Source organism: Podarcis liolepis, assembly GCF_965112155.1.
Source record: "Podarcis liolepis genome assembly, chromosome: 1".
Lineage (NCBI taxonomy): Eukaryota > Metazoa > Chordata > Lepidosauria > Squamata > Lacertidae > Podarcis > Podarcis liolepis.
In genome coordinates, this window is record NC_139554.1 from 91,926,352 (window position 1) to 91,938,482 (window position 12,131).

At 39.5% G+C, this 12,131-nt stretch overlaps 1 protein-coding gene across 4 annotated transcripts in view; it reads right to left on the reverse strand.

Annotated features, from left to right (window-relative positions):
• The window catches only part of ADCY5 (adenylate cyclase 5), a 191,735-nt gene that overhangs the window by 38,599 nt on the left and 141,005 nt on the right, over positions 1–12,131 (reverse strand). For all 4 annotated transcript variants that reach the window (XM_083488660.1, XM_083488662.1, XM_083488661.1 and 1 more), the window contains 2 exons: positions 8,555–8,695; positions 628–650 (listed from right to left, as the gene is read on the reverse strand). In XM_083488660.1, coding sequence (XP_083344786.1) covers positions 628–650; positions 8,555–8,695 — 164 coding nt within the window. The remainder of the gene's footprint in view (positions 1–627; positions 651–8,554; positions 8,696–12,131) is intronic.

Sequence of the window (12,131 nt, forward strand, 5' to 3'; positions counted from 1 at the left end):
TATGCAGAAAAGGGCTAATAGAGTTCTACACTTCCCCCACCTATTAACTTTCTCCTCCATTTTTCCTTTGTGCCATGTGAAAAAGATGTTTGGAGTGCTCCAAATAATACTTTAGATGTGTCACAGAGAATGAAACCAAACAGTGCTTGGTGTCCATCTTGAAACAGAGTTGTTCAGGAATGCAGGGTTGCTGTAGTTAATCATCACAATGACCCTGTGAGTTAGGTAAGGCTGAGAGTTAGTTCCTCTTCTTTCCCCTCTCACTTTCTTTTTAGTTAACCCCCCGCCCCCGTAGCTGCTTATTCTTGAATTTCTCAAACTGGTGACACCCAGTTTAAGAGCCTTTCTACACGTGCAACCTTTTTAAAAATGTGGCTCATCAAAGCTCCCCTAAAGAACAAAAGATAATGCCAGTGGCAGGATGGTGTAATGGTTATGTATGTATTCATCACATGGGCTTTATGAGCCTCTTATGTATTGTGTTCCAAAACCTAATAAACATTGAATGAGGAAAATTGTGACTTAATGTGATGTATTATAACGAGAAGGTTATAATTCAAATTGTAGACGGCCAGCTTGAAAATTTTCATTATAATAAAGAGGAATCAATTATATTTTTTCTCTTACTTGTCTTTTGGATCTTCAAAGCCCTGAAAAGAAAAATATATATACAAATTAGCTAGCAGAATGACCTCAAGTACAATGAAGAATTCTGAACCATTACCCTACTAAATATTTCCATTTGTCCATATCACAGTGATAACAGTCATGCCAAAAGAAGGCAACATTATCAGTTATGAGTCAAAGAATAGAAATGTTTTGTAAAGTTCAACATAAAGGCTATAAAGTTGGTCACTTAAACTTCTGTGTCATACACCAGCTGATGTAAACATCATATTGTTCTATCTAAAACTCTTCCACAATGCACTGTGGTTCATTTTTTTACTATGTGTCCTTACAAATGATGTATTAAAGTAGTGACTGATTGGTAGGTCGATCTGGATGTTTACCTTGTAAAAAACTGAAATCATCACTGATACCAGCTAGTGATCTGCTTAGTGCATTCTGAATGATTAATTAACTCAATCAAACTTGTTTATATTAATTCAAACAATCAATATAAGTAAATAATAATAATAATTGATTCAGTAGCACTGTAGAGACCAACTAAGTTAGTTCTGGGTATAAGCTTTCATGTGCATGCACACTTCTTCAGATACCAGGTATCTTCAGAAAGAAAGAAAGAAAGAAAGAAAGAAAGAAAGAAAGAAAGAAAGAAAGAAAGAAAGAAAGAAAGAAAGAAAGCAAGCTTGGGCAAACCAGTCCTTCAGTGGCCTCCTTCTTGAAATATTCAAAATTGCCAACAATTTCTGAGTTACCTTGGGAACAGAACAGCAACTGCTCATCTCTGCAAAGATCTTGCTGCAAAAATATCTCCCTGATTATGTTCAGAAACATGACACTAGCATAAAAAGGGGGAAAGAGCACTCTCCCAACCTCCCCCCCCCAAAAAAGAGTGGGAACTAAACTCCTCTGTATATCTCACAGATATATGCCAAAAATATGATTCTTGGCTACTTGGTAAATATTAGCTTGTCCTGGGTCTACTTTGTTTTGTTTGGACTGGGAAAAGGAACCCTTAAAGCAACAAACAGTGAAGGCATTTCAGAGCAGAGGTTTTCCTAAAGCTGATGGTAGACTCTGGCCACACTCATGTTTGGCACACAATCTCTATGTCAATCACTTCCAGATCTCTTCCACTTTGGCTAACTAATGCTCAGGAGACAGCTCCTCAATTGCTCTGTGCAGAGACTCCTGGAAAAAGAATTACCCACTCCACAACACCACCATCAAGGAAACCATGGCAACAAACATTGCTACAAGAGGGAAGAATCTTTCACAACTGAGGACACTTCCCATTTGTTGCTTTTTAAGGGGAACGACAGCATATCTCCTTAGGAAACCCCATACTGGAGGTGCCATTGACATAAGAAGAAACATGAGTGCTGGCCCATCTAGCTCAGTACAGTCTACGATGCTGCAGCATCTTTCCAGCATTTCCGAGGGGAAATTCCCCAGCCCTACCTGGAGATACTGGTGACTTAAACATGGGATCTTTTGTGTGCAAAGCATGTGGCCTGCCACTGTTCTCCCTCCACATATATAACCTATGTATGAAAAGCAACCCATAAAAATTGAGAAAGGCTGTTCACATAAAACAGGGGTAAGGAACCTCCAACCCATTTGGCCTGCCAGACTGTTTCGGTCAAGTCACACTCACTTGCCCCACATCTGATGTCTTATCAGGTATTGGAAACGTAAAGGCAGAATTTGGACAATAGGAGCTTTGCCAGCACCATGGATCAGCGGAGTCTGTACAGTGCTTCTTACGTGCCAACTATCAGCTGAGTGTTGGCAGTGTGTGCAGTACTTTCCAAGCTCCAAATAACAGCTGATTGTCAGTGCGTGGGAAGTGCTGCAGCACAGTTTTTTTGCCTGTACGGTTCAATTTCAAATCATGCAGGTAAAAACGGGTCACCTGACATAATCATAACGTCAGGTGATTGAAAATTAAGCAGCAGTTCCCACCCATTAAGCTCAGCTCAGAGGTGCCTGGAAATAATTTCTGATTGGCTCACAGGGGAGCGAGTTCCCCAACCCTCATATAAAGCTTCAGATAATCTAAATGAGACTTCTTTATTCAAGCAAATTTTCAAATTGTCAACTTAAAAAAAAACCACACACACACAGATACAAACAAAATTGGGCCTGTGGATTTATGGAAGTACACACTTTAACATAATCTTGGACAGTAAGATAATGATTTGGAAACAAAGTAATGGAAACAAAGTAGGTGAGCTGTCCAGTCTTGGCTGGTTAGTGACAGCTGCAAATCAAAGCCAAGTTGAGGAGAATGGAACAACAGATGATTTCGGATGAGGGGGCAAGCCAAGCTACAAATTAGAAACAGAGACATGAGCAATGCTTAAAAGAGAGAAGGAACCAGAAGATGCTACAGGTAGGCCAGCTATCTGTGGTCTGATGAACAGCATGAAGATGTAAAATTACAAGGGAAAAGAGTAATGCTGGCAGTTCAAGAGCTGCTTCCCACAACAGGAGATAAGAGATAAGAACAGTATCTTATGTGAAAGGTCATATTTCCTTTTAACTTAATAAGCAGTTTCCTTACATTAAAAACGTAAGAGACAACAACTATGAAACTCTTGATTCTCTTTCACACATGGGGCAACCTGCCCCACCAATTAAAGCAACAAGAGACAGTGAAGTATTTTACTCCTGTCTTCCTCCAGCGGGAAAACAAGTCATGGAGCAACTGTGTTAGCATTATATCTGAACAAGTGAAGGTTTGTTCTAGGGAGGTAATACAAAACCACACATGGGACCCAGGAGGTGCTGTGAAACCTGGGGCTGATCACCAGCCAGCTTCAGCTGCCTCAAACCCCATGCAGCCCCACAAGGTGGTTCCATTGGGAAAGGGTTAGAACTGTGTGTGAACTAATATGTTTTACCATGGTTTATGGGGTGACACTGTGCCCAAACATAACCACTGTGTTGGAAAACAGCACTGAGAGTGCTGAGCAAGTTATTTTACTCATATACCTGCAGCTGGTGCATGTTCACGACCTCAGACTCTTTTATTTAACCCAGTGTGATAAACTGCTATTTTAGCAATGTTTGCTTTGCACTGTAGGCTAAGGAACTTCTGTTTTATGACTTATTTGGTATGTAATTTTCTGTGATGGATACTATTGGTTTTTCTAGTGCATTGCACAATTGCATGGAAGCATAATTAAGAAAAGTTTGATTAATTATAAACTCCTAACTTGGGTTTTGTAACATGAAACAGTACCAGCTTTGGCATAGATTTTTTGGGGGAAGTAGGAGTGGGGCAAAGAGATTTGCAGGTTTGTAGTTAGTGGAGCTATCCAGAAGCAAATTAATCATAAAACACAGGTCTTCACTATTCCAAGAGCAAAGAGAGAAGAGTTAAGAAAGAAATGATGTTCTACAAAGAAAGACAACAATGGCTGGAAACAGAGTTAATTTTTTCAGAGAGTTGAAGGTGGAATAATAGAAGCATTGTTCCCTGCAATGTGCATTCTCATTCCAGTATCATCTCTGGTAAACACACTTTGCAAGCTTTTTTGATGCTTTAAAAACAAGGAAAAAAGTATTTTAAAACAGTAGGGAAGGGAAATTAATATGGATACCAAGGATAACAACTGCATCTATTTAATTACCTTTGATTTTATCAAATATGCACAATCTATTGCACATAGCTACCCTCTACCAGCTTGTCATGGGACATTGTTGAATGATACATTTGTTTGATTCATTCTTGTTATAGGCATCACTTTAAGTCTTGGATTTTAATTATAATTTAACGCTATCTCTATACTTCTGGGAGAAGGATGGGTTGGAAATAATGTAATTGCTGTTGCTTTTAGTTTTGTTATATTTGAAAATCACTAAAATAGGGGGAGAATGATATCATCCTTATTTTTTTTAACCTTTTCTCTAGCCTATCATACTCCCCCCAGCTTGCACAATTACTAGTCACAACATGCATATTTGAAATGCTGTCAGCCAAAGGAAACAAATAAACTCTTCTTTGTATCAGTACAATGTTAGCACAACACTGAGCCCATACTCAGTACACAAATCCCCACATTTTTCACTGTAAGAAACACAAATCACGCATGTTATTTGTGTGTCAGATTCTCCAAAGCTAGTGCTATGATGCAGAAACATGCAATCCCCACAAAATATCCATTCACAAGTAAGTTAAAGAGAGAAAAGTTGCGCCATCTTCACGTTTCAAGATGTCTTCTACTCATACAGTGCACAAAGTGGAGGGTATTTTTTTAAAAAAAAATTGCAGTTTGATATTACAATAAATAATAATGTTTTCCCTCTGAATCACCAGCTAGACATAGCAAACTCTAATTAACAACATGATGCATAACACCTCTTGGCACAACTACCCTTTTCCTATGAATAGGATGATGCAAGCACCCTTCTAACGCCAATTGAAAGCAACGTCTAATTATAATTACATGCTAGCTTGATTAGAATCTCCTAATCACATCATGCTTTGTGAGTTTGCATGACCAAAAAGCCAAGAGAGGTTTTATGTGAACAAAGGCTGCAGCTGCACTGATATTATGCTACTCCTACTTGACAAAACTGCATATGAAAAGCATGAGCATAAAAGCAAAATAACAAGAAAGGAGGGAAAAAACACCAGCAACATTCATTTTTAAGCCATATTACCAAATATATTCAAGCTGGTTAAACTGCATAATAGTGAATGTACAATTACTCATAGTAATATGTTTGCAAAAACATACAGTGCTATATGATCAACTCAATTACAGCCAGTAGAAATCTCTGCTTTTTCCATCTTTTTTTAAACAGAATCAACATTATGTCTCATGCCATATTCTGAAAGAGATGCAGGTTCAAAAGCATGTTCTTAATTTGGATATGCAGGATTGCATACCTGGATGAAGTTAATTACATAATTTGCATTCCCCTACACGCTGTGCAGCTGGTTTTAATATGAGACATGTTCTAGTCAGTGTGCAGTGCAGATGTATCTTTATCTTTGAAAGAACCATTATTTTAAAAAGGAAACAGATTTATTGGGTAAAGCCTTCTGTTAATTCACAGTTAATATGTGAAACTTCAGGGACAGGTATTTGAAAGAACATTATGTGAAACAAGTGGGTATGATAATAAGAATACTAAAATAGAAGTGAATCTCAGTGCTTTTTTCCCCAGCTGGAACTCACCAGAACAGAGCTCCTTCACCTTTTTGGTGAGTTCCGGCAACTCTTTGTAGCGCTGCTGGTGCTGGAGTGATCCCCCTAAAAAAAGCTCTTTTTCTAGGAAAAAAAGCACTGGTGAATCTGATATTGCTTTTTCAATATTTTGTTTTCCTCAGGGTACATTTCTGTTAATAAGCCTACTTATTTTCAATAGTACTACTATGCAGTAAGTAATTTGAGGATTTATTATCTTGTTTGTCTTCCTGATGCATGCAGAATGATAAGCCTACATCCTCTAAACCACAGTGTTGGAAGAAATTTGGTTGCGAGTTGCTCTAATGTTGTTTCTAATGTTACATCTTTACTTCAATAATTTCCATAAATCTATCATAACGTAACATGAGAGCAAAACATATAAATAACATGTAAAGAGAATGCAAGTGTCTATTTCACAGCTAAGTGAATTTCCCAATATGACTACCAAGAGGGTATTCAAGCTGCTCAGCACTAAACTATGAATATAGTATATAAACTTTCTAAGAAAGCAGCTTGCTCCTGTCTTGATCAGATACTGCAACACACACACACACACACACACACACACACACACACACTATCACCACTTACTTACTTACTTACTTGCTTCCTATAATGGCAACTTAAAAGTAAAGGTAAAGGACCCCTGACAGTTAAGTCCAGTCGCAAACAACACTGGGGTTGTGGCGCTCATCTCGCTTTACTGGCCGAGGGAGCCGACGTTTGTCCACAGACAGTTTTTCCAGGTCATGTGGCCAGCATGACTAAGCCACTTCTGGCAAAACCAGAACAGCGCACGGAAATGCCGTTTACCTTCCCGCCGGAGCAGTACCTATTTATCTACTTGCACTTTGATGTGCTTTCAAACTGTTAGGTTGGCAGGAGCTGGAACCGAACAATGGGCGCTCACCACGCCGCAGGGATTCGAACTGCCGACCTTCCGATCAGCAAGCCCTAGGCTCAGTGGTTTAGACCACAGCACCATCCGCGTCCCATAATGGCAACTTATCCAGTCAAAAGTGGGCCCAATTACTTGTGAGTAAGTCCTACTGAACAACAGTGTTGTCACTTCCAAGTAAATATTCAGGGGACTGCACTTTAAGCTGGTTTTGGACACTGTACCCTAGAAACACCTGGTGTTCTGTGGCAAACAAAAGAACAAGTTCCATATCTGTTTGACTCCTCCAACCCAATGGGGAAGGGTTTATGGACCATCCACAGGACACACTAAGAAGAACTCACAGAGTTCAAGTCAATTTTGCTGAATATTCTGTTTCCCACAGGCATCTGGTAGGCCACTGTGGCAACAGGATGCTAGACCAGATGGGTCATTAGCCTGATGCAGTAGGCTCTTCTTATGTTCTTATCTAGTGGTGGGTTACACCCAGGAATGTGGTGTCTCTCATTTCTAAAAGGGGCTGGGCTGAGCTTTGAATGACAGTGCTACTCTTGGCAGTCCTTAGGCTCCCAAACTCATTGCCCAGCTAAGCAATAATACCTCTATTGAAGATGGGTGAGGGGCTCCTGCTTCATGTCTGACCAGCAGATTATACAGCTGAAGCAAGTACTGTGTTTTCCCCAGTAGTCAAGCCCACAAGCCACTTTCACAGTACATTTTTGAGTTTTAACACTGAACTTTGGGCTGTTGGTGAAAGTACTCCTTATTCTTTAATGTGAAACTTTCCCTTTAATTGTTGTTCTGTGCTGAGGCTGCCTCCAGACTGCCGGTATTTTGCCAAAAGGATTCAAGCACATACTGGAAAATTAGGTTTGCACAATTAAACTGGATTAAAGTTGCCCTGATGCAACAAACCCACTTTAAAAGTGGACTTCTCATGGTTAGGAAAATGACAGGGATGAATGAATGATTAATGGGAAGTATGACTGCCACACAAACAAATGAGTATGAATGCTCATTTTCAAATAACTGCCTTGCAAACTAATCAGAATGAATTTTCAATAAAGACCAGACATAGTCTAACCTCTCCCTAAGATTTGTCCAAGCAAATCAAGATGAATGCTCAATCAACAGGTCATCTGGAAGAGCTCTGCATTTCATCTTCTGCCTCATCATCATTGTGTGAGAAACCCTTGCTTAGTCTAACTGGGGGAGGAGGGAGATCAACAACAACAGAAATAAATTAAAAACAGATTAGACAGGGTAGACCCAACGTAGACTGCTTTGCAAGAAACATAATAGGGTATAGTAAGCCATTCCGCATTCCCTTTTAGACAGTGCTGTTTGTGGGACTCTCCGCCCCCTGAAAATGCAAGGTAAATTACACAGTTTACTTTACCTTTCAGATTGTGTAGTAAGAATGGCCTTGTCTAGGATAAGTGTTAGCAGCAGATGTTTGATGCAATTCGGGTTGTACCAGTCTTTTCCTACTGCTGCCGTCAGTCAGTCCTGAGCCCAGCAGCAGATACTGATGAGATACAATCCAACCCTCTGGCTGGTCCTCACAGATTATGTAAAGGACACTATTTTTTAGAAACAGTATTACTTGGGGGTTGTTTGTTGTTGCTCTTTAAAGTTTGAACTACTGTTTATGAGCTCGGGGTTTATAGAGCATGTTGTATCTGGTTTGATTTGTACCTCAATTGCTCCCTAACATAGTAATGCCACAGCCACCATAGACTAAATATAGGAATATATATTTACACATACACACGCAAATTTCACACACAACAGCAACACATTGCTACATAAAACTGAACAGCGTTACCATTCTTTTCATCTCCTTGGAAACCTGGTTGCTGCCAAGATGGTTGTAAAAGGAGCGATCTACTCCCCAGTGTGGTGGGTTGTGGCCAATGGAATTAGTGCGCTGACGATTCATCTTGGCTATTGTCGCTTTCTCATCTTTCTAGAAAGAAGAACATAGTAAAGAGATTATATTTTGAAACATTTCAGTGGCTATATGTCATCCTAAACCCTGTCTTAACTTCTTTATAATCCTCAACCAGCATATTAACCAAAATCTTTAAGACTGAATGGCTGTGATAAGTATTCTTCTCATGTTACTCACTATATTACACTCCCTTCACCCTATGGTCCCCTGGCAGGTTACAACAAATAAAATGTTTAAAATAGCAAAAGTTACAGAAATAAGGTGTCAAAAGCCATGGTAAAGGAGAGGTGGATTTTCAGCACTCGCTGAAAGCTGTATGATGAAGGTGTGGGAAACGAGCTCCACAACTTAGGAGCTGTCACGGATAATGGCCTCTCCCAGGCCACCATCCCACCATGGAACTCTCCACCCATCTTAGCACCCAAAAGGGTCTATAGGGAAGGAGGTAGTATTTCAAGTATATGGAGCCTGAGTCATTTAGGGTTAAAATTTGTTAGAAGAATTTGAACATGGCTGCATTAAACAAAAAATTCATAAATGGCAAATCACAGAAAGATCAGCAAAGGAGAATTGAACCCCATGATAACCATGCCTTCTCTCTTCTGCATCCAAAAAGTGCTGTTTAATGTAGAAGAGCTCCAACTACAGATGTCTAGTACGAGAATGCTGCATTATGACCGAAAGTGAGGTTCAAGTGCTTCTAAAAATATAATACTATGAACTCACTTAGTTATGTATTTAGCTGGCTTTTTCCTTTCAGAAATAGCCGCAATGATTTATTTTACATTCCTAGTCTGTCTATTTCTGCCTTCCAGCTGAAAGTGATTTTACATCTACAGATTTTAAAAATATATCTCATTAGATGCCAAAAAAGGAAGAAAGAGCAAATCAGTAATCTGCAGCTAAATATTTATTGCATGGCATGAACAAATGACATTGTCTGTACATTTTATTATAGCTCAGCTAGGGGTTTTGCAACTAGTAGTTATCTAAAAAGCTGCCATAAAACCAAGCCTTTATCTTTCTTTAAAACTGTTTCATTACATTATAAAACCCTCCTATTCACAGATAAGAGCTGTCATATCATGAACTTTCTCTAACGATCATATTTCTGACTTACTGAGAACAATGTGTATTAAATGCTTTGAGCACTTAGGAAAGACACTTTGTATTATTTCAAGAGGTTTCTTCATTTCAGGGTTTGCCAGTACATCCTGCAGTCCTAACTTCACTGGAGCAGGATGTGGGAGAAAATGGAGCAGCAATTTTCTTTTAATCTCACCTTACTTTCTAATACCAATAACAATCCAGCTCAGGAGAACATTCAGAGTGGACTGGGTCTCTTAGTCTCATCGCTGGGACAGTGCAGACAGATGGAAGACCAGCCCAGCTGAGCACGGATAGCATATTTCCCTCGGTACCCATTCTGACATTCCCTCGGTACCCATTCTGACAGCTACCTCTCTTGTAAAGGCTAATCTGATATATTCTAGGACATCAAATGAAACCAGCGCAGCCGTTTCTTTGTTTTAAATAAACAAACAAATAGAGAGAATTTCCACCTAGCACAATGGCAATCATTCTGTGAGGGCAAGCTTTTCAGCCTGCCAGACAGAACAACCCCTGCTCTCCTCCCCCTCCACACTGTTCTGGGGGTTCTTCCAGGCATTCGCCGCCCCAGCCAATTCTGTGGGCTTGGAGGAAGGACAGAAGGGGAAAGTCCAACTATGCTAGCAGAAGTCCTTGCATGGGTGGTAGTGGGGTAGCAGTGAGGGTGTTTTTATCGGCAGTTCTACTGTGGGGTATAGCTAAGAACAGATAAAAGGAAAACACTTATCTATGGCTATAATAAAGTGATGTAATAGCCCTCCAAGTCAATAAAGGGAACTCTTGCAATGGGCCACAAATTGTCTTAGGTGTGTTGCAGTTCCCACCAGATAAAACACAGTATGGGGGAGGGGGGAGAAGCCTACAGCTTCTGCAGGCCAAGCTACTTGTGCTAAATAAAGCACATTTTGCAAACCTGCCAACTTTGCTGCTAATTGTAAAAAGTTTATGCAAATGAAGTCATTCACTTCGAGTGCTGACAAACACAGTCACCATTCTCTTGAAAAATGCAGCAAACTTTTAGCAGCTCATATAAAATTGAAACTGTAAACATATATGCTCCATTCCTAAAAATGAGGCCATCTGTCTTCTTAATAGTGTCCTGAAGCTCAGGGTACAACTTACTCTTATTTGTCTGGAAATGATTGGTAGCATTTTTTTTTGTCATTGCCTGGATTTGTAGCTCTGGATACAAAATGGAGTGCGCCATATTTATTTTTAAGTATCTGAAGAACAATCTACTTTAAGAACCTTCTGAGATTAAAATCAGAGCTTCCCTAATTTAATGCTGAAATATTTATAAAGGTCGCTATGTTCAGACAGTTTGTTTTTCCCCCTTTACACAAAGGGAAAGGTTTCTCCCAAAACTCTGAATGATTTACAAGGACAATTCATAAGTATCCAAGCCTCTTATGGTAAGGAAACTCAAGATTGCAGTATTAGAAACGCTTTGTTCCTTGTCATTAGCTCTTTTGTACTTTCAAATGTTAAGTGTTACCATGGACCAACATCAGCCTCTTTTAGCTATGCGTATGGGAGATTCCTCAAATCGGAGCAAAGAACAGATGTAAAGCTATTTATTCCACCGCAAGCGCAGCATAGGGAAAGACTGCATGCAGGGTTCAGATAGGGAAAGGTACAGAAGGAGGCATTGCTGTTAGCTCTGAAGACTGTTCTTTGTGCTAAGCTGAGATAAAAGACAAAATTAGCATCTTTCTGTCTCTGATTATGCTTCTTTCTGTTCCACATTCTTCTTCATTTCAATCAAAGCTCTCTATTCTGCTGTGTAAATTGTGGACATGTCACTCAGTTCATGTTCATGCATATATGACACCCTCTGAGCTACTTTGCCCAAAGCAATGTAGGCTTCATCATTCTAATCCATCTAAGTGGTGCTTTCTAGACTGATTTGTTTTTCCAACAGCAACGTCGTAACAGAGTAAATTTATACGAACTGGACTCAAACTTGGCTGAAATTCATAAAGTCTGAGATATTAAGATTATCTGATTATCTTGCTGCATTAGGATCACATGAAAGTCATCTCAGTAATCATTCTGTTTGTTCAGCTGGGTGGATTTCTAGAACACCACTTGGGAAAAAATTGACTTGCACTCCTAGGAGTTGATGGAACTATTTCTGCTCTAAACATCACTTTCAACATTTTTGTTCCATTACATTATTGCTGCATTTTTAGAAAGAAAACCCCAAGCAACCTGTACCCAAGTTTAGTAGGACACAATCCAGATACAGCCTATAGAGAGGTCTTTGAAGGACATTTGTTTGTTTGTTTGCCCATAAAAAGATCTCTACATAGGGTGATGTTATAAAGTTTTCACTGTTAGC